We start from the raw sequence: 23714 nt of genomic DNA on the forward strand, positions 1-23714 counted from the left end.
TAAAGACTACATGCCTCCAATTTTGATTGGAGCTTGTATTAAGTTAGTTAAAAGTGTTAAGAGAATTAATATTTAGTTGAACCCACTAAGCATGGTATGTCAAGTTTGGTTGCCAAATTTAGTTCTAAAACTAGGAGTCGCTTAATCTGATTACTAGAGTGAACTTCTTTAGGTTATACTAGGAATTTAGAAATATTCAGATAAGGTTTTTCTACTCATGGACCTAAAGGCGTCTTGGAAACAATGAAGATATCATGTTTTAGTTAGGTTAGTAACAACAAACTTTTTTTTTTCCGAATCATTTAAACTTTTTATTAGAAAGGAAAATTTGGGAAAGTTACAAGATTAAAAGTAGATCAGAAAAAAGCCAACTTCATAGGCTGAAAAAAAGCAAAGCATGACTAGCTAAAACTAACAAAATCTGTAGTATTCAATTTTTGGCATTTCAATTCTTGTCAGAAAATTAGGTCTTCCATAGTGCAGTTGCCTTTGCCCTGCTGCTAGTTTGGCACCTCTTTTTGCAGTGGTATCAGCAGAGAAGTTAACTTCTCTGAAACCGTGACAGAATGTTATTGAGTTGAGTTTCTTCACAGCCTTTTTCCATCTTATTCTGACAAACCAGGGCATCTTATTCTCAGCAAACTCAGTGATTAGTGTTTTAGAATCTGAGTTAATGATTATATTCTTCAAATCCCAAGTCACTGCAAGCTCAGCTGCACAGATCACAACATATACTTCAGCTATGTAGTTGGATGCAACACCAATTCCACCAGAGATGGTTCCTAGTACTTGGAAAAGGTGATCTCTAATTACAATTCCAAATCCAGCAGCCCCTGGATTCCCAAAAGAAGCACCATTACAACAAAAAAGAATAAAACCATCTTTTGGAGGAATCCAATAAAAAGTTTTAATGTTCTGAAATCTTATCATCCTTGGACCCAAATTAAAGAATAGAATTATCTGATTGTCATAAGCTTGATCCCATTTATTACCCTTCATTCTAAGTCCTCCTTCACATACAGTTTTCTTGATTCTGCACTTAAAATTTTGAATATTGGGACTGACTTGTTCAAGTATCTTTTTATTTTTTTTAAACCAAAGCTCCTTGATAATTGAACTGGCTGTAGTGATCCAGCATTCTTTAACCAGAGGACTTTTGTTTCTAGCACATCTCCACACATCTTCAAAAGATTTTGGTTTTGTAAAGTTAAACACAAAGCATGTCCAATTCCAGACCTTAATACTGAATTTGCACTCCCATAAGAGATGGTTCATGTTATCTTGAGATTCTTCACAAATGCAGCATCTTGAGACCATATCATATCCATTTTTAATCATTTTTAGGTCATCAACAAAAATGCCTTGAACTACTTTCCACAAATTGCTTGCAATGCTTGGATGAAGATAAGAATTCCATATAAAATTATGCCCATGTACTGTGGTTCTTTATTTCTGATAATGTTTATTGCTGAGGAAATTGAAAAAATACCTTTTATATCACCTCTCTGATGAGTGCTAAAAAGTGCATATTTCTATATATTTTTGTTGGCATTTAACTCATCTTTTGTGCAGTAATTCTACATTTTATCCCATATTTTGTATTTTCATTGTTTTCAAGAATAAATATTTTTCTTACTTAATTTTATATTTTTAGGTAATAAATAAAGTATGGATGAATTGCGGAGCGGAATAGAGCAGAAAAGTAGTGAAAAGCCGGGAGGAGTTACGCAAGGAAGCCGCGAAGAACGTTGTGCATAAGACCAAGAGGCTAGGAATGGGCTTGAAGAAGAAGAATTGTCCTTAAAGAAGATATGGGATTGGCATACCCAAGGCCCAAAGCCCTTTCTCAAACCCATTTCCACTATCCAAGCCCGTCTCGGATTTCAGCCGTCAGATCGAAGCATTTCAGCATCCTACGGTCGCTCCATCATCGCACATCAAACTCCGAAGCTCCCGCTTTACATCGCAACGCCCATCTCCATCTTGGGTCGTCCTTTTCGTTGCATTCCTCCATCCGACGGTCGCTACCCACAGCCTCCCATCTCACCGTTGGATCCACCTACCATCGTCACATCCCACAGACCATAGCGCGATACATCAAACTTCGATGATCCCGCTCAACACTCAAACACCTAAGTGTATATCCCACAAACCAAACAACCCCTAGCCAGAACCTAGTCGACCTCTTTCTTCTCCACCTTACCCTGCTGCAAAACCACCCCTCCCTGCAACTGTCGCCACCACCTTCTCCCTGCCACAGCCACCCTAGTTCCGCCACCATCATCACCCTATCAACCAAAACCCATCTCCCCCCTAGCCCTCTAGTTCCCTATTTTCTCACTTTTTCACGCTTCTTTGTCTGAAACCCTAGGCGTGAAAAACTGATGAATTAGGTAACCTAGAGTTGCAATTGGCGCATGAGAAGAGGTCAGGGAACAATTACAAGGCATGGGTCGACGATTTCAAGGATCAATTTCAAAAAATTAGGTAACCCTAATTCAACTGATTTTTGGGGAAGAACCCTAATTTTGTAGTTTTGGGAATTTGGGTCTGTGGGTATAAATATGTATTGTTGGGTTGTGTTAAAGACATGCCTGGATTAGCCTGCATCCAGAACTTTCAAGTTCTGTTAATTTTTAATTTACAAGCTCAATTTCAGTTCATGTCCTGTTAATGTTAATTGTTATGTTATGTTGTCTCCTGTTTGTGTTCTGTGTGTGATTGTATTATCCATGTTATGTTTGTGTTAACTAGTTTGTGTGTTTTGTTTCTACACATGATACTGTAAGTCCCCTGTTGAACTCACATGTTCTTATTCTGAGTCTTAATGCTTGACAACCATGAGGACTCTTAACTGCAACATGTTCTAATTCCCCACTAGGGTGAGAAAACAACTGAACCATGATGGTTAGCTATTAGGATGGTTTTTGCTGAGCTTAAAATAGCTTAGGCTAGTTAGACTCCTAAAAGCCCAACTGATTTGTGATTAGTGGTGCTGTAAGAAGACCACTAATGCTAGGGGTCAGTGGTGGCTCTAAGGAATTAATCAGCTACATTAGTTAGTAAGCCACTGCCTAGTTAGTCTGTGATTGGTTGTGCCTTAAACAGACAGCCAATACTAGGGGTTAGCTAAGGCTGTAAGGTTGGTTAACTAGACATTTGACAAAAACTTAACCTAGGTGAACTGGCTAGGTAAAGGGAATTCTCATCCATCTCCTTGCACTTCCCATCCACAATTTCTTTTCCATGTTTTGATTAAATTGTTCTTGAATTTTCTTTGTTTCTTTGCCTCTTAACTTCATTGCCTTTGGCTCACTGCCACTGAATTTTCTGTTGCTTTGCTTCTCTTATTCCACTGCCATGCAGCTGCTGTGCAGCACTTGTTCTGCATTGCCTTTCCTTCCCTTGCAGTTGCTGCAGCTGCCCTTCTGCTGCTGCTGTTGCTGTTGTCTGCTGCAGCACTACTGCTGCATTGCTCTCTTCCTCTGTCAAGCTGCTGCTGCTGCTGTGCAGCACTTGTGCTGCTGCTGCTGTTGTTGCTGCTGCTTCCTGCAGCCAAGCAAAGGCCCATCAAGCTGAGCCCAATCCAATTCAGGCTTAACCAAAGCCCAGTTGTTTAACCCAAAGGCCTAGTTCAATAGCCAAGCCCAATACATTTCATTCCAGAAGCCCAAAGCCCAATTACTGTGAAAGACCATTTCACTGTTAGGGTGAAATTGAGCCCAAAGCTCAATCAAAGGCCAAAGCCCAATTACACTTCAAAGACCAACTGAGCCCAAGCTCAGTTCATTTTATTGTGAACAAACCCATTAGCACTCAAAGCCCAATTTAAGCCAAAAGGCTTCATAGCCCAATAGCAATTTAGGAACCCAATTAGCTAAAACACTTCCAAACACACCCGATCTCTGTGGATCGACCCGTACTTGCACGAGCTACAACCGACGACCGTGCACTTGCGGTATTACTGTAGGCCCCCGTTTTCATTGCGCTTAATTTATACACCCTTTCAAGGCCTGCCAAGTTTTTGGCGCCGCTGCCGGGGATTGGTGTGTGTGTTTTATCTGTGTTTTTTAGCTATTTTTGTATTTCATGCATAGCATTTGCATCTGCATCTGCTTCATTTCATTTGATGTTGGACCTGCGTTCTGAACCTGTTTTTCCTCTGCTGGGACGCCACCAAGGAAAAGAACCAAAACCCAACTGGGTTTTTGCAACAATATCAGAGCAGCTGGGCTGTGCTAAAAAGGTAAGCCTAAACCCATTCCATTGAGAGAACCCAACCTGTGGGCTTCCAATTTTTAATTGTGGGCTTGTAATAATTAACCCAATTTTTTGGGCTTTTTATTTTTCTATTTTGGGTTTGTAATAATTTATTTTTGGGCTTGTTTAAATTCTTTCATTGGACTTGTATTTTGGACTCTGGGTTTAAACCCAGCTGAGCTTATAACTGATTGTGGACTTGTATTCCACTCAAAAGTGGACCTCGAAACCAAAGTTTTAAAACAAACGTCGGGCCTTAACCAACTGGGCCAAATTAAACTTTCAAAATTAAAACTTGGATTTTCGTAGGCCGCAGCCTTCATTTCATTAGAGGCTTGCACAGTGGGCTTGCTCCCATTTCAAAAACCAAATTTTTATTTTCTTCTTTTTATTATTTAAAAAAAAAAAAAAAAAAAAAAAAAATTTACTTGCTCCCAGATTTTGAAACCAAATTTTATTCTGCTCCCACATTAAAAACCAAAATTTTTTCCCATTAAAACCAAATGTCTCCCGCCAAAACCAAATTTTTTCCCAACAAAACCAAATTTTTCCAAAAAGTCCAATCCCTTAAAAACCAAATTTTGAGCTTTGTAAACTCTTTACTTAGCCTTTGAGCCCAATCATGTCTAGATCTTTTTCTACAGTTGGGGAATACAACGAATCCCTTAGAGAACTTGCGTATGGACAAACTTCACGTTATGAACCTCCCACAGACCATGATGTCAATAGTTATAGGAATTATTATGGACATTTTCAAAGTCCCGAGCCTCAATACATGAACCCTAATGACTATTCGCACATGCATCGTTTGCCACAACGTGAAAATGAACATTTTGCTAGTGCCTCACTCACACAATCATCTCTTGTGGATCAATTAGAAGCTCGGATCGCAGCTTTAGAAATGCAATCACATGAGGAATCTGTCACATCTAATTTTCTTAGGCAACCTAAAATCTATGCATGTCCCGCATGTGGTAGTTTAGACCACCCTGTTGAGAATTTCATATTTTGCATAATTTTAGGCAATCTAGAGAAAATCCAATGTATGAAATGCCCATGAATTGTGAGAATGGTAGTCATTGGGACCATAATCAATCCTTTGAGGGTTGCGATCAATATTTTGTAACCCTAATGACCATGCATACATGTACCATCACCACAATTTGAACATGAAGAATTTTGTACTCCCATGAATTTAGACTCCACCACAGAAGCTTTAAGACTAGTGAGCAAAACTTCGATAGATCTACATCACGAATTCAGGCATATTTAGATCAGATTTTGCTTCACCTACAAAAGGAGGCAATTCATGAGGAAATGTATGTTGTCCCTAATGAAGTGTCTAGTCCCATTCATGTAAATGATGTTGAATATGAACCTAATTTAGAGGAACATGAATGACTAACGACACCACCACTTTTAATGAGGACCAATATGCATGCTACCATGATGATGATTATGATGATTATGATGATGTGTTAGAAGAACATGAAAATATTGTGGAACCTGTTGGTTCAAAACATATGGCTTCTCGCCCTCGACCTTCATGAATGTTGTTTTTTCTAATACTCATTGTAATTCATATGATTTTGATATTGACATGGGATTCGTACAATTATTCTGTGAAGATGAACATGACATAGGAATAGTTGAATCTTCTGTAGACACTAATATGCATGAAAATATATTTGATGTGTCTGATTCTCTACCTAGGTCACATTGTGATATTTCTCCTGATTTGCCAATGCATGAGAATGAATTTTGATGATGTTGATGATTCTGAGTGTGAACTTGCTAAACTGTTTGATGATTGTGAGCATGTTGTGACATTGTAGAGACTTAGGAGATGTTGATGATTAGTAATGATGTGCCTATCCTCCTACACGAGTCACAATCTGTTGGCCTTCCACCCAACCTAGATTTGGTTTGTACCAATATTGTAAAACCAATTTTTCTGAAATGCCCAACCTAGGTTTGGAACTGTGTGCTTCCCAAGTCCTCTTGGACTATTTTGCTTCTAAGTATAATACATTGAGGAACCACAGTTGGAATTAGCATGTTTGCCCGTCCCTAGCACAGTTCATTTCGAGCTAGACCTTTTGCATGATGAACCCCCGAAACTGCGCGATTTTGTTTTCAAAATATCTTCTGTAAAATCCAGGTTTGGGGGTAGCTCATTTTGTTTCACAGTTTCACTTGCGTTTCTTCCATATATTATTGTGTGAAGCTGTTGAAATGTCTACACTTTGTCTTTTGGGTTGATCCTCAACTCTTTAGATTGTTAGTGTATGGTGAATTTTTTGTATATAATCCAGTAGTAGATAAAATTTTAAAAACCCTTTTGTTCCTTTTGTATATATTTTGCTAATCCAATATGATCTCGGCTGAAATATGTTGGATTTTTGCCTTGAATAACGGAGTTTTAATTCTGCTTTCGCCGAAATCGGGTATTCTCTCTCCTTTTACTCTACTCAGCATGTCCCTTTCCATATGTTGCATTTTAATTCTTTCCATATTTTGAAACATTGAGGACAATGTTTAGTTTAGGTTTGGGGGTATAGAGTAGATGCCACGATAATATGCTATAATTGAAAACAAAACTCCTTCTTTTTGAAAAAATTGAAAAATTCCAAAAAAAAAAAAAAAAAAAATTAAAAAATAAAAATTCAAAAAAAATTAAAAATGAAAAATCATAAAAAATGGAGCTCATTTACCTTGAAATGTTGACTCTTGTGCAAATATGTATTTTTATTAGGAGTCTTAGTCTAGATATTTAGGCACCCTGATTCTAGCACAATTCACATAGTGATAAGAAATTTGCACGCGCACGATCTACCAATACATGTATGGCCTCGATCTTCAAGGTGTTTGATAGGAAGTTACGATTGCCAATCACTTTAGAATACTGAACGAAACTTGACTAGCTTGTTCTTTGGTTGGTTGGGATAGAAGGTGGAGGTTACATTAAGAAAGACAACCATCGAATTTAACTGGGTGCATCAAAAAGGGCTACCTCTTGCAAAGTGTCATGTAATTTTGTTTCCTTTTGTATATGTATCAAAAGTGTTTCCTTGTTCTAAAAAAAAAAAAAAAAAAATAAGTATTTATCAAATCAATCTTGTTCCAAAAAAAAAAGAGAATAGTAAATGTAAATAAGAGTCATGTAATTAGTCATTTTGTTGTAATAAGCAAGGAGGGTGTATGCCATTGATGTACAACGCGAGTAATTGTGAAATACCTCCAACTCATTCACAATTCTCGTAAAGTCCGGACAGCTAGCTAGATTTCGACCTCAGTTCTTAGCCTGAGAAACTATCTCTTGGTGATTAGTAGTCATGACTTCAGATCTTTCTTTACACATGTGTAGATACACTTTACACTCTTATCACATGTCTTTTTTTGTTATCAGTGCTAGGATTGTGCCTTTAATAGCTAGGTTGACATCTCCATTTTGCTGTGAGCTTAAACTGTTTTGCACATGTCACATTTGATGGAATATGAGCTTATATTTTGTTCTTAGGTTTTGTAGGCACACCTCTAGCAAACCTTCACGAGACTTCAACTCGTCCACTAGGGACACTTAGTGGTTTAAAAGGCTTAGTGCATACGCTAAATGCATTCGAGAGACCAGCGACAGTGGTATAGTTAGGATTTCCTTAGTTTTGTTTTACTTGAGGACAAGTAAAATTCAGGTTTGGAGGTATTTGATGAGTGCTAAAAAGTGCATATTTTTATATATTTTTCTTGGCATTTAACTCATCTTTTGTGCATTAATTCTACATTTTATCCCATATTCTGTATTTTCATTGTTTTCAAGAATAAATATTTTTCTTACTTAATTTTGCATTTTTAGGTAATAAATAAAGTATGGATGAATTGCGGAGCGGAATAGAGCAGAAAAGTAGTGAAAAGCCGGGAGGAGTTACGCAAGGAAGCCGCGAAGAACGTTGTGCATAAGACCAAGAGGCTAGGAATGGGCTTGAAGAAGAAGAATTGTCCTTAAAGAAGATATGGGATTGGCATACCCAAGGCCCAAATCCCTTTCTCAAACCCATTTCCACTATCCAAGCCCGTCTCGGATTTCAGCCGTCAGATCGAAGCATTTCAGCATCCTACGGTCGCTCCATCATCGCACATCAAACTCCGAAGCTCCCGCTTTACATCGCAACGCCCATCTCCATCTTGGGCCGTCCTTTTCGTTGCATTCCTCCATCCGACGGTCGCTACCCACAGCCTCCCATCTCACCGTTGGATCCACCTACCATCGTCACATCCCACAGACCATAGCGCGATACATCAAACTTCGATGATCCCGCTCAACACTCAAACACCTAAGTGTATATCCCACAAACCAAACAACCCCTAGCCAGAACCTAGTCGACCTCTTTCTTCTCCACCTTACCCTGCTGCAAAACCACCCCTCCCTGCAACTGTCGCCACCACCTTCTCCCTGCCACAACCACCCTAGTTCCGCCACCATCATCACCCTATCAACCAACAACCAAAACCCATCTCCCCCCTAGCCCTCTAGTTCCCTATTTTCTCACTTTTTCACGCTTCTTTGTCTGAAACCCTAGGCGTGAAAAACTGATGAATTAGGTAACCTAGAGTTGCAATTGGCGCATGAGAAGAGGTCAGGGAACAATTACAAGGCATGGGTCGACGATTTCAAGGATCAATTTCAAAAAATTAGGTAACCCTAATTCAACTGATTTTTGGGGAAGAACCCTAATTTTGTAGTTTTGGGAATTTGGGTCTGTGGGTATAAATATGTATTGTTGGGTTGTGTTAAAGACATGCCTGGATTAGCCTGCATCCAGAACTTTCAAGTTCTGTTAATTTTTAATTTACAAGCTCAATTTCAGTTCATGTCCTGTTAATGTTAATTGTTATGTTATGTTGTCTCCTGTTTGTGTTCTGTGTGTGATTGTATTATCCATGTTATGTTTGTGTTAACTAGTTTGTGTGTTTTGTTTCTACACATGATCCTGTAAGTCCCCTGTTGAACTCACATGTTCTTATTCTGAGTCTTAATGCTTGACAACCATGAGGACTCTTAACTGCAACATGTTCTAATTCCCCACTAGGGTGAGAAAACAACTGAACCATGATGGTTAGCTATTAGGATGGTTTTTGCTGAGCTTAAAATAGCTTAGGCTAGTTAGACTCCTAAAAGCCCAACTGATTTGTGATTAGTGGTGCTGTAAGAAGACCACTAATGCTAGGGGTCAGTGGTGGCTCTAAGGAATTAATCAGCTACATTAGTTAGTAAGCCACTGCCTAGTTAGTCTGTGATTGGTTGTGCCTTAAACAGACAGCCAATACTAGGGGTTAGCTAAGGCTGTAAGGTTGGTTAACTAGACATTTGACAAAAACTTAACCTAGGTGAACTGGCTAGGTAAAGGGAATTCTCATCCATCTCCTTGCACTTCCCATCCACAATTTCTTTTCCATGTTTTGATTAAATTGTTCTTGAATTTTCTTTGTTTCTTTGCCTCTTAACTTCATTGCCTTTGGCTCACTGCCACTGAATTTTCTGTTGCTTTGCTTCTCTTATTCCACTGCCCTGCAGCTGCTGTGCAGCACTTGTTCTGCATTGCCTTTCCTTCCCTTGCAGTTGCTGCAGCTGCCCTTCTGCTGCTGCTGTTGCTGTTGTCTGCTGCAGCACTACTGCTGCATTGCTCTCTTCCTCTGTCAAGCTGTTGTTGCTGCTGTGCAGCACTTGTGCTGCTGCTGCTGTTGTTGCTGCTGCTTCCTGCAGCCAAGCAAAGGCCCATCAAGCTGAGCCCAATCCAATTCAGGCTTAACCAAAGCCCAGTTGTTTAACCCAAAGGCCTAGTTCAATAGCCAAGCCCAATACATTTCATTCCAGAAGCCCAAAGCCCAATTACTGTGAAAGACCATTTCACTGTTAGGGTGAAATTGAGCCCAAAGCTCAATCAAAGGCCAAAGCCCAATTACACTTCAAAGACCAACTGAGCCCAAGCTCGGTTCATTTTATTGTGAACAAACCCATTAGCACTCAAAGCCCAATTTAAGCCAAAAGGCTTCATAGCCCAATAGCAATTTAGGAACCCAATTAGCTAAAACACCTCCAAACACACCCGATCTCTGTGGATCGACCCGTACTTGCACGAGCTACAACCGACGACCGTGCACTTGCGGTATTACTGTAGGCCCCCGTTTTCATTGCGCTTAATTTATACACCCTTTCAAGGCCTGCCACTCTCCAAATAAGATGGTCATGCTCTGCTCCAATTTCTGGCAAATTGTAGGATGAAAGAATTTGACTGATTTCTCCAGATATGCTCCAATCTCCATCAAGAATTATATCTGCAACTTTCATATGCATATGCTCTATAACATAATCTGTGTAACCAATATCCTCAATGAGAGGGGTATCATTGATCCAAGAGTCAAACCATAATGATAGTTTTCTTCCATCACCTAAATACCATCTAATATTTTCCTTTAGATGATCCCAAGCCCATTTTAGCCCTGGCCAAATGGAAGATAATTGCCAATTGTTCTTCCATAGTCCATGCTTATCTTGATACTTTGCTTTTATAAATGATGCCCACTCTGCATCAGAATTCATGATTCTCCATAATAACTTCATAAGCAAAGCTTTGTTGAGTACTTCCAACCTTTGAATTCCCAAGCCACCTTCACTATAAGGAGTGCACACTTTCTTCCAAGAAAGAATTGTATATTTTCTAATTTCTCCATCTCCAGACCATAAGAAATTTCTTATAATTTTTTCACAGGTCTTAATCACTGAAGAGGGCCACTTATAGATTGACATATTGTAGATGGGAACACTACATAACACTGATTTTATTAACACTAACCTGTCATGAAAAGATAGTAGCTTTCCTTTCCAAGAAGCAAGCTTTTTCTGCATTAATTCAACCATGGGCCAAATGGTGGAAATTCTAACTCTCCCAGAATGAAGAATAACTCCCAAAAATTTGTCAGGTAAAGTACTTAAATCCATTTGAATCAAATTTTGAATGTACTTCTTCCTTTCTTCAGTAGTGCCATCAATGAATAGCTTGCTTTTGCTTTTATTGATTACTTGCCCTGAACTGAGTTGGTAGCTTTCTAGCAACTTCATTAAATTATCAATACTCTTCTTTGCTCCATTGCAAAAAATGAAAACATCATCTGCAAAGAACATGTGGGTGGGATGAATTCCATTTCTGATCACCATTGGAGCTATATTTCCTTCCTCAACCATTTTTGAAATATTCCTACTAAGTACATCCTCCATGAGAACAAACAAAGTTGGAGATAATTGGTCTCCCTGTCTAAGTCCCCTTCCAACTGAAAAGAAGACATTTGGCCCTCCATTAATCATTGTAGGATCAGAATCTCGCAACAATTATGTCTCAGCGAAATTATCAATGGTACAGCACAATAGCGTCGCAGAACAATTTCAGAAACGACGTCAGCAAGGATCATGAGAAAGATGTGATAGTCCTGCGAAAATTAAAGAGCTTGCGAAATTAACATTTGTAAGGTTGCGAGAATGTAGCAAACCATATCCGAAAATAAAGGACAGATTAGCTGTCATCCACTATGTATTTCCTTATAAATAGTCATTCGAGTTGTAAAGGAAGGGGAGATCTTTTTTGAGTAAGAAACAAGTAAATAGGAGAGAGAAAGTTCAGAGCAGAGATCATTCTTGACTTCTTTATCTTTCTTGTAAAAACATTCAAAAATTAATCAATAAAATTGAGAGTGTAACCTAAAAATGAGCTGATCAACAATGAAATCGTATGAAGGGTGTAGTGTAGGATTTCCTGCAGCTACAATCATGATAGATAACTTAGCAGATTCAAACAGAGTACACAACCACTTGCACCAAGATTCTGAAAACCCATATTTTAATAACACTTGACATAAGAAGTCCCAGATGACTGAATCATATGCTTGGGAAATACCCAGTTTTAGCCAAATATTACCTCCTCTCATTTTCTTCTTCATTTCATTTACCATCTCAGAAGCTAGAGCAATTTGATCTTGAATGTTTCTTCCTTTAATGTAGGCAGCTTGTTGGGGAGAAATAAGTTTATGCATCAAAGTAAACATTCTTGAATTAATGATCTTAGTAAAGATTTTGAAACTTACATTGCTGAGCCCAATTGGTCTGAACTGATTAGGAGATCTAGCACCTTCAACTTTAGGAAGCAGAACAATGAAATTAGAGTTTAAGCCTTTTGGAATGAATCTTCTTCTCCAGCAAAATTGAACTGCATTCACTACATCATCTTGAATTATGTGCCAACAAGCTTTGTAAAAACTTCTAGAGTACCCATCATGTCCTGGAGAGCTATCAGGGTCCATTTCAAATAGAGTTTTCTTGATTTCCTCAGCTGATGGAATAACATCCAACATTTCTTGATCTTCTTCAGTTATAATCTTTGGTATCACATCAAGTAATGAATATGTTATCTCCACTTCTTTAAATTAAAACTTCTGCTCAAAATGGTTAATAAGAACCTCAACAATTTTTCCTTGTTCAGTTATAATGTTATTGTTACCATCCTCCAATTCTCCAATAAAATTTTTGGCTTGCCTGATTTTAAAATTTGTATGGAAAAAACCTGTATTTGCATATCCCTCCTTACCCATTTAATTCTAGCCTTCATTTTCATCATTGTATTTAACTGCACTTCCTTGGAGTTTAGCTCATTTTCTGCTTCCACAAGATTGTTTAACAGGTCCCCATTAAAAGGATCTTGATCAGAAGCTTCAATAGAATCTTGCACTCTTTTTTCAGCTTCTTTGATCTTCACATGAACATTACCAAAAACATTCCAGTTCCAGTCAGCTAGAACTTTCTTGAGCTTCTTAAGTTTACTTTGAAAAACATAAGCTGGATCTCCCAATATTTGTTCAGCCCAACAATTAGTTACAACTTCTAAAAATCCAGGATGTTTAATCCAAATTTTCTGAAATTTTTGTGGCACATTTTTTGGTTTAAGAATACTTACATTACCACCCAAAAGAGGAGAGTGATCATAAGCAATTATAAGACCAACTTTATAATCCCATCCTTCATATTTTTGAATCCAAAGATTATTGTAAGCTGCTCTATCGAAATTGCATAAAATCCTGCTTGTACCATGTTGGCAATTAGACCAAGAATGTTGAAGACCTGTCTTTGGAGCTTGTTGCAATTCACATTTTTCTAAACAAGTAGTAAATTCAAGCATTGTTATTCTGTTTGCTTGTCTACCTCCAACTTTTTCTTCAGCAGATGTGATAGTATTAAAGTCACCAATTGCAAGCCATGAAAGTTTTAATTCACTAACTGCTTCCATCTCAGCCCACAAAATTATTCTCTGTACTGCTCCAACATGAGCATGAATACATAAATAAGAGCTCCCCCTATTCTTCTCTGTAACAACAGACTTGACTTGCTTCGGTATAGCTTGTTTACTGAGATTGATTATTTTGATATCACTATCTTGGTTTGATCTTTGACTAAAGAAATTTATATTAATCAAACAAAAGATCCTTTGCTCTACAGTATCTCTGAACTAAATCTTGATTTGGAAGATTGGTAAGTGACTTGATTACCGAAACAAATTTAGTCTTTTGTTGTTTCAGGTTCCAATCCAAAGGAATTCAAATTGGAAGTCTTCATGGTAGGTGAAGCAAATCAAGATAGTTGACTTTGTCTTGGGATTCACGTATGTATGACAGATGGGTTATAGGCGTAAGGATACTAAAGGAACTGAGTAACAAAGGAGTGTTTACTTGGTCTCAACTACAGGAAGTTGGGTTTGTCAATTTGTGTGGCCGCTTATTATGAGAATATTCAAAATTTGACTAAGTCTCGGGGTTTTTCTGCCAAGCAGTTTTCCTCGTCAACAAAATATTGTGTGTACATAACTCTCCATATTATAATCATTGTTATACTTATAAATAAGTAATTGTACTTATATGTTAAGCCCCTTGGTGCAATCCCTAGTTAATTCCTGTTATGAACTTTAACTATATACCAAGTTACATCTTGTTGAAGTAGGTCCTTGACCATTATTGTTTTGGCAGAATTGCACAAGGTGTGTCTGTCGAGGTTAATACCGAAAATATTGTGGTGTACTTTTTATCCTCATCATTTCACAAAGGTACTGGCGTAGAGGATAAAGGTGGTGATGCAAACTCTTATTGATAATGCTCAAGGGGCTTTCACTAATGACAAATAAATTTTGAATATCATTTTGGTGAAAAATGAGTGTATATATACAAACTCAAACAAAATAGGCATGGTATTCTATGTTATATTGATATGGAAAAGCAATGGACAATGTTAATTGGAATGTTTCCTTTTGTTATTTTGAGGATAAATGGTTTTGGCAACAAACTAATAGATAAGATGGATTCACGGATGTGTCACTGATGCTCACTTTTCAGTGTTTGTTAATGCTGAAGCTTTTAAAGGGATAAGAAAAGGTGATTCCTTATCAACTTTGTTATTTCTCTTTGTGGTAGAAATTATTTCTAAACTTCTTAATGAGGCTATTATGGAGCAATGAATTGGTGGTTTTCAAGTGGCAGATGAAGGCAGACACTATATACCATTTTATATTTACAGTTTGTTGATGATACAATTATATTGTTAAATGCTTCCAAGACTGAGGCTAGGAGACTACATGTTACTTTGATGGTTTTTGAAGTGTTAAATAGCTTTGAACTGAACTCAGGGAAGAGTGCAATGACTAGTATAGGGTCAGATGATGAAGTAGTACGAGATTTGGCTTTAAAGTGTGATGTAAGGTTGACTCACTCCCCCTTTCTTATTTAGGCATGCCATTTGGTGCAACTAGAAGAAGTCTGGCAGTTTAGTTGAGAGAATACAACAAAAGTAGGCTAGCTCCTTGGAAAACAAATTCCTAAACAAAGCAGAGGGAATTATTTTGACTAAAAGTTGAAGAAAAAAAATCTTAATAGAGTAATGAGAAAGTTTTTTGGGGGAATAATGATGATAACAAGAAGATGAGTTGGGTTGCTTGGCTGAAAGATTGTAGGCTTAAGAAAAAAGATGGCATTTGCATCAAAAACTTGAGGCTGGTGAATAAGTCTTTATTAGATAAATGGAATTGCATCATGTTGGTGCAAATCGTCTTCGACACTCAATTGAAACAATTGTTAAAATCAATATAACTCCTTCAGGATATTTGAACAAATTACTAAAATCAAAACTAAAAAAGAAAACCTTAAAATATTCTTACGAGCACACGAGATAGTGACCGCTTTATTTAAAAAAACATAAAAATATGAAATAATATACTCAAATCTGCGTGACAGATCTGAATATTCAGATGAAATCATACAGATAGAGATCAATTCAACAAAAAGTGAAAAAAGATAATGAGCAGTTGGGTTTTCCTTTTTTGGGTGGTTTGGAGAGAACAAAAAAAGGAGACGTCACCAAAACATTTCGATTTAGAGATAATTGGATCGAATTTTTGTAATCGGTTATCGCATACCTTATTCCCACTGATTTTCGCTTTTTTTTTTCCTTTTTTCCTCATTCAGTTGTCTTCATCCAATGTCTCTCCTTTAACCATTTTCATTGTTTCAAAAACCTTTTAGGTTTATATTCTTCATGTAAATCAAGATTTCTACTCGAGCAAGAAGTTAAGGAACTCCCATGCTTTTTGTGAGTCAACAACCAACAAAAAATAAATCTTCTTGGAAACACCTACATTTGTCTATCTAGGGGGTTCATTCAATCTCCATCCACCATGTATTAATTGGATCAATTTTGTTAAGATCTAGGTAAATTGGTTTAGGATCTCTCTATATATATCACTAATAAATAAAAGTGGAGACCGTATTACTGTTATTCAGATTTCCAACACACTGTTTAAGTAGTTTCCATTAGCCTTAGAGGTTTATTTTGGTGGTATTGCATTATCACCTAACATATTATCAATGACAGTCCATTTCGACTGCATATATATTACCAATGACGATCTATTTCGACTACATGCGAATAAAAAAAATGGAAACAAGACCAACAATCATCGAAATTGATTAGAATAATTTAGGAATGTTGCTTCCTCTCTGTGGAAGCATCTAAATTATGCGATCAACAACTACAATGGTATTGAACCATTAGGAAAACATTAAATTCTTTACCAGTCCATGTATTCAAGTATTTTTTGTCATAATTCGTCTTTTTCTTTTCCGGTTTCAATTGTGTAAATATGCACTTTTTATCTAATTCTTTTTATTGATATAGTAATATTGTTAGAAGATGTTCATATTAATATTAATACAAATTGAGGTATTTGCCTTTTCCATAAAGGTTTCTTTTTTAATAGATAACTCGTTAATTACTACTTTCCTAATTGATTTTAGGGTTAATTATTCTTGTGACCCTAGAAAACATGTGTCTTACTCTTTTGGCCCTGGGTCATAAAAATAATTATGCAAATTATTCTCTTGGCCCTGAAACAACTGTGAATATTTTCTGCACATATTCTAGCTGTGCATATTTCCTGCACGGATTCTAGTCGTGGATATTTTCTACATAACTTCATATTAATGTGTTTGTTCATCTTTAAAAATCGGTTTTATAAACTTATTTGATGTACATATTATAGTATAAACCATTATGAAAAGTTAATTAACATTGTATAAACCATTATGAAAGGTTAATTAACATTGTGGATAATAGATGCACACTAGAAAAACACTGTGGATAATAGCTGCACACCAAAAAAAGTCGTGGATAATATCTGCACACTAAAACAAATGCTTTAATAATAGTTATACTTTAAAAAAATTCTGTGAATAGTATCTACACACAAATAAGAAAAAATAAATAAAAATCATTTAAGGATAAAAATTTCTGAAAATACGAATAATTTGATATTTGTATTTACGCTCGTTGGATTGGTCTTTCAAAAACCTTTCTAAATATATAAAATTTGTCAAGTTCCTACGTATGGTTTGCGAGATATGTTATATTGAAGTTGGTTTGACAATCATACCCTTAAAGAATCTTGGCTAAATTGGGGCCTATACCACTTAATTGGGTCCTATCAAATTTTCCTTCCCACACCACCAAATTACTATAGGCACCCAAAGTTCTAAAAAATACTAATTTACCCCCACATTAATTACTAAAACTCTCTCATATAAATTCTAATATTTCTATTTTCAGTAAATCCAAAAACAAAAAAAACTAAACCTAAAAAAAAAAATTCTATTTCCATCATAATCTTTCCAAATTCTCAAAACCCTAATTTTCATCTTCTTCTCCAACGAATCTACTATCCACACAAGAAAAAGGTAAATCTCCATCAACCCAATCTATGATTCTTCATATCTTGTTGATTTACATGTTTAAATCTTCGTTTTTGACAAATCAAAATTCTGATTGCACCCAGAATCGGTTTTTATTGACCTATCGAATAAACCGATTCTGGGTTTTGTTTTCGTCCATGAAGAGCATGCACAGTAATCGGTTTACATGATGATTAACATAGCCCGATTTTGTGGTAGAAATGAAATATTTAAAATACATCACCAGAATCGGTTTATATATGTAATATGTATAATCCGATTATTGTAGTCTTTTCATATTCCTTTCCACAATCGGGTTTTATACATGTACCACATAACCGATTCTTTGAGTCTCTTCAGAATCGGATTACTTATGTTTATATATGTACCGATTTCTTACCTGTTTTTTTATTTTTTTTTTATTTTTTTTATGTAGAATGGACTTCACACACCTAGCATTTTACAATCGAGAGGTAACCTTGGAGGATGTTCTGAGCAAACCACAAAGAGTGCCAGAGAGAAGCCTATATAAGTTTGCTTTCGGAGATGAGACCCGTCTTGAACAAGCCCTCGCATTGATTGATATGATTGCACTGGAAGAGCTTGTTGAGGTCATGAGGTTCGCTAGGATGAGGAGAAACATTATATCAGCTGAGAGGGATCGCCACTAAGAATTGGAAGGTTTGTTTGAAGAAATGGCTGAACATATAGCCATGGATGATGCAGAAGCTGTTGCTCTTGATGATGTTGCCGCTGGTGGTGCTGTTGCTGCTCCTGATGCTGGTGGTGGTGATGTTGCTCCTGATGTTGTTGCTCCTGCAAATGCTCCTGGTGCTCCTTAAGTTTTTTAGTTTAACTTTTAAATACTAAAACTTTAAGTTTACAAGACTTGTGGTTGTTTTAAGTCTTTTGGGATGGTTGATGTTTATATTTTGGATGATATTTATGTGGTTAATATTTTTATTTTGGATGATCTTATGTTGAACTTAATGCACTTAATGTTTAAATTGATTCTAGCCTGACATGCCAACAATCGGTTTACTCGATATGTCAACATAAACCGATTGTGCAAGCCATTCTTCCTGGATGTTTTTCATCCAAGCTAGAATCGGTTTACATATGAATATATATAAACTGATTCCTGATGTTTTTTAAATCGGTTTACGTTGGTCGCAAGAAAGTCCGATTCCTTGTGGCAATCGGGGTTTACGGTCCTTCTAAAAGACCGATTAATTCAAATTATTTCACGTTTTTCAAAAAAAAATAGTCGTTTGGGACTTTATGTATAAATAGAGACCTCACCCTTGGACCCCATTTGCCCCAAAATTGATCATTTTATTCCCCCTCACTCCATATACTCCACAACTACTCATTTCATACATCCACATACAAGAAATGGCTTCACTTGATTCAATCGAAGATTTGGAAATCACCAAAGCATGGTATGCAGAAAATCGACTTAAACGTCAATCCTCCGAAAGGGTGGATTCCACAACCTTTTGGGCTAGGGTACGCAACAAATTTAGCCAAGAGTTTGGGAATCCTAACGCAAGAGCACGCTAGGAACCAAGTCATCGAAAATGCGATACTTGCTTTTTTGGATCTCCAACCTCAGATTTTTAACACTCGCCCCTTCACCTTGTCCATTTCACAATTTGTGAGTATTTTTGTGGTTTGTTTTACGTAACCCATGTTGTTTTATCTTCCAATGAAACACCATTAACAAATGTAAGTTTGTTTTGTGTTTTTGTAGCACGAAGTCGTGAAAGCGCGCTACTTGGAGGAAAAGGGGGAAGCATTCGCTTTCGATGCAAGCTATCACTTCTTGGCACAAAGAATCCCGGAGGATAACCCGGCCTACTTGGATGTTGTATTGTCTTCTTCGGAGGAGGAAGATTGATGGATTTAGAAGTTTTTGTATAGGTTTTGTGGGTAGACCTCAATGTAAACCCTCACGAGACTATAACTCGTCCACTAGGGTCGCCTAGGGGTTAAAAGGCTTGATGCATATGCTAAACGCATCCTACAATAATAATGAAATGAATGAAAATTGATAATGAAAGGAAACAATCGGTTTATATGTATCATAAGTAAAATCCGATTTAGAGAATTGGATTATAAACATGTCAAAGTTAACCGATTATGGATGTCCTCTGTTAATTCGTAAACACCAATCCAGAATCGATTTACAAGTGAATGAACGTAAACTGATTTTGGGTACTGTTTACGAAAAAAAATCAAAATGTTTGATGTTTTGATGAACTCTCTAACATTAGTTAATCTCACATCCAAAATAAAATTAACTCCTAATACGATTAATTAGTGCTAATTAATCAGGGGTAAAATAGGTAGTTAGATAATTATTTTGATAAGGGGTGGTGTGTAGGTGATTTCTAATGACCTTTTTTGTCATCTAGCTATAGGTCCTAATTAAGTGGTATAGGCCCCAATTTAGCCAGGTAAAGAATAGAGTTCATATCAAATTTTAACATCATTTAACATCTTTAGTCATATGACCCTCATTCTTTTTTAAGAGTCATTTCAATAAAATAGGTTAAAGAGTTTTTAAATGGGCTTTAAACCCAAAACCATAAGAGCATCTCCAACAGTGGGTGCTACTAATCCTATGTGGAGTTTTTATTTAGATCCTTATTTGTGGGGTTATATATATGTAGCAAAAAGAATAATACTTATCTCATAAACCATCTCTAGTAGTGTAGGGTGTTAGTTTTAGGATTTGTTTTTCTAGATGTAGATGGGGAAAAACGATTTGCTGATTTTTAAGGAATTGAGGAGACGACCGTACGGAGGAGACTCCTCGAACCGAGCGAAATGTTAAACCTCACACAGATGCACCGCTGCAAAGGGGGTGCTTTAGATTCGAGAGATCAATCTGTAGTACTCCGTCCTAAATCAAGACAATGACCGTTCCAGAGTGAATTCGGTCACAAGAGAGGATGGGTTGATCTGTAGCAGGGAAGCTGAGAAATGTGTGGAATCAATGGTAATCAAAGATTCTAGGTGTGTGAATTCTGAATATGATAAGCTTTGAATGATTGAAATTGCTCAATTGAGAGTAGTTGCTCAATTGATGAGTTGATGATCTCATGTTGTCGATGAGACGTGAGATTGATGATGTTCTGTTTGTGTTGATCCTTCAATCATGATTCACAGACTTATTTATATTGCTGGAATTTTAGACACCATGACCCCATGAAGTGTGACAGTTGATGGAATCAAGGAGTGGGGAAGTGGAGATCGTATTTGAAACCAGTTGCTCAACATGTGGAGACTTGGTCGATTTTCCACCCACTACCTCGTGAATTCCTTCAACTAATTGCACGACTTGCTCACATTCCATCGTGTGTTTGAACACACGTGCCGTAAACCGCCAGACCAAAACCCTAAGTGATATCCCCCCAAAGTGACACGATTGACGTCTCGTAGTATGTTAGTTAATTGATGACTTCGTGGTTTGATGGGACGATGAGTCCATGTAGTTGCTGAGTTGAACATGATGTTCTGAAACTCATGAATTGAACATGTCATGAGACAGAGGTATAGTTCTCACGATGAAGTGAGCGAGTATTGCTCATTCGATGGATTGTTGGGTATTGATTGTTGAACCAATATTCCTTGGTTTGAGCAAATATTTATCATCTGATCAAGTGTTGCTCATGTGATGAATTGTTGAATATTTGATCGTCTGAGCATGTGTTGCTCATCTGATGGATTATTGGCAGCTTACCAAAGATATTAATTAGAATACTGGTCGTTGAACCGAGCATAATTAATAAAATTAATGACTATGAGGTCGTCTTAAAATTATTAAGGTTGGAATCTGGAATGATGATCCTTGGATTCAGAAACCCTAATTTGATCAATTGATGATCAATTCATGGTTCGTCAGAAGTTTAACCATGGGACGAAGGAGGGAGCGACTACATGGGACCGTGGATCAACCATGTGGTGTCTGTATGCTCACCTGAGAAAATACAAAGGACTCCTGAAGAGTTGACGATTTGTTGGTGAAAGAATGATTAAATGCTGGTTTAATCATTTATTCGAAAATGCTCGTCTGAGCCTTAGGTGAGAAAACCTAATTAATTATGATGGAGTGAGGGACCGACCATGGGGTCATGAAACCGGCCCTGGGTAGTCACGTGACCGCCTGATGATCACTTCATGAAAATCCAAAGTGTTTGGAAGAGTCTTGGACCTAATACGTGCAATTGTGCAAATTAGGTCAAAACTGTGAAAATTGATGGGACCGGCTTCTGTAAGCCAAAGAGACAATCTTGGTCGATCAAGATAACATGCTCGTGTCCCCAAGACGTCCGCGTCTCAGTTCTGAGAATTTTGATATTTTCTGACGTGCATTTGAGCGTCCATTCGAGAAAATATGCCAAAATTAGGGTTTCGCTGAAACTAAGGAAAACACCATGAGATGATGGAAAATAATTATAAAATAAAGGAATGAGGAGGCGTGGGACCGTGAAACCAAGGTATGGTCGGCCAGTCGTGACCACGGTCTCGTGGTGCCTTTCCCTTAATTTTTAATATTTTTCATGATTTTATGAAAATATCATGGATTTAAAGAGTTTTGATGAATTTAGGGAGTTTCCCTGAAGTGAAGGAGTTTTCATGAGTTCAAGGAAGCAAAAATATTAAAATAATAAAAACAAGGGCGTGTGAGGCCATGGGAGGCATGGACGGCTGGCTAGGGCCCGATCCCACAAGTTTTCATAATTTTATATATATTCTTAATGTATTTTTCATGATTTGAGAGAATTTTTCCTAATTTGAGAGAAATACCATGAAATCAAGGAATTTGATAAATTTAAGGAAAATAAAATAAATAATAATAAAATAAAGGGGCGTGTGGGACCGGCTAGGGCATGGTCGGCCGGCTAGGACCCGGTCCCACAAATTTTCATAATTTTATATTATTTATTTCCTAATTTTTTGCAAAATACCATGAAATCAAGGAGTTTTTTCATGAAATCAGAGAAATAATAATAAAATAATGAGGAATCATAAGGTGTGGGGCCGGCTGGGACCAAGGCATGGCCGGTTGGCCAATGGTCATTCCCCATACTATTTTTCCTTAATTTTATATTATTTTCATGGGTTTATGAAAACACCATGAAGCCGAGGAGTTTCCTCGAGACGAAGGAGATTTGATAAAATGAGAGAATTTTCATCAAATCATGGAAAATAATAAAAATGCATTAAAAATATAAAACTTGTGTGGGATTTATCACGACATGGGATCGTAGATTCGACCATAGAATCAGAGTAATTAAGTTTTATCTATTACCATTTATGAGACCAGTTGTGGATTCGATCATGAAATCGGAGTAATGAGATAATATAGTTATTGTTATTCCATGGGACCAGTCGTGGATTCGACCATGGAATAGGAGCAATTTTATTGCCACTCCATGGGACCAGTCGTGGATTCGACCATGGAATAGGAGCAATAATAGATTATTCTGGGAATTCAATATTGAATGTCATGGCAGAATTAATCTTAATTAGGAATAATTAACTTTGTGGTTCCATACTAGCAGAGCAAGCTGTCTAGGAGCATTAATTATCCCGATATGAGCTTGTCGGTAAGTCATATCCTTTATATAGTCAGGGTAAACTCGTTGTTTGTTCCTGAAGACGTTATCGCTCTATACTAGCAGAGCAAGCTGTCTAGGAGACGTCCATCTCGTGATACTATATAGAAATAATCACTGAAAGTGTTCAGTATTCATGAGATATGTCGTTGTCTAGTCGTGAGACTATATATCTACATGTACTCTGAGAGAAAGTACTCTCTGTTGAGAATTCGATGAGAGACCCGTGCCTCGATACTCACGTCTGATTGCTGGATCATAGGCTCGTATAATCATGAGTTTACGATTTTAGCCCTTGTTGAAAATCCACCATCTACATTAAGTCCCCTGCTTACTGAGGAAAGCCATGTTCCTGAGTCAGCATTAAATGGTGATTTTCCGGTCGTAAATTATACAAGTAATTGAACTTAGTCGTAAGTTAGGACATTACCGAATTTCGAGAGTATGAGCAAACTATGACTTGATGAAGGCTTCAGTGTCATGATTAGAGCATCATTTGATGAGCATAAATTGGTGTGA

At 37.1% G+C, this 23714-nt stretch overlaps 1 protein-coding gene across 1 annotated transcript; it reads right to left on the reverse strand.

Moving 5' to 3' along the window:
* Window positions 1-411: 411 nt before the first annotated feature.
* On the reverse strand, window positions 412-13589 carry LOC113352290. Its single transcript, XM_026596130.1, has 4 exons — window positions 12870-13589; window positions 12228-12684; window positions 10467-11634; window positions 412-1033 (listed from the first exon to the last, which is right to left on the reverse strand). The coding sequence occupies exons 1-4, from the start codon at window positions 13587-13589 to the stop codon at window positions 412-414; spliced, it is 2967 nt and encodes a 988-aa protein (XP_026451915.1).
* Window positions 13590-23714: the final 10125 nt, after the last annotated feature.

This window comes from Papaver somniferum, chromosome 1, assembly GCF_003573695.1.
Source record: "Papaver somniferum cultivar HN1 chromosome 1, ASM357369v1, whole genome shotgun sequence".
Taxonomy (NCBI): domain Eukaryota; kingdom Viridiplantae; phylum Streptophyta; class Magnoliopsida; order Ranunculales; family Papaveraceae; genus Papaver; species Papaver somniferum.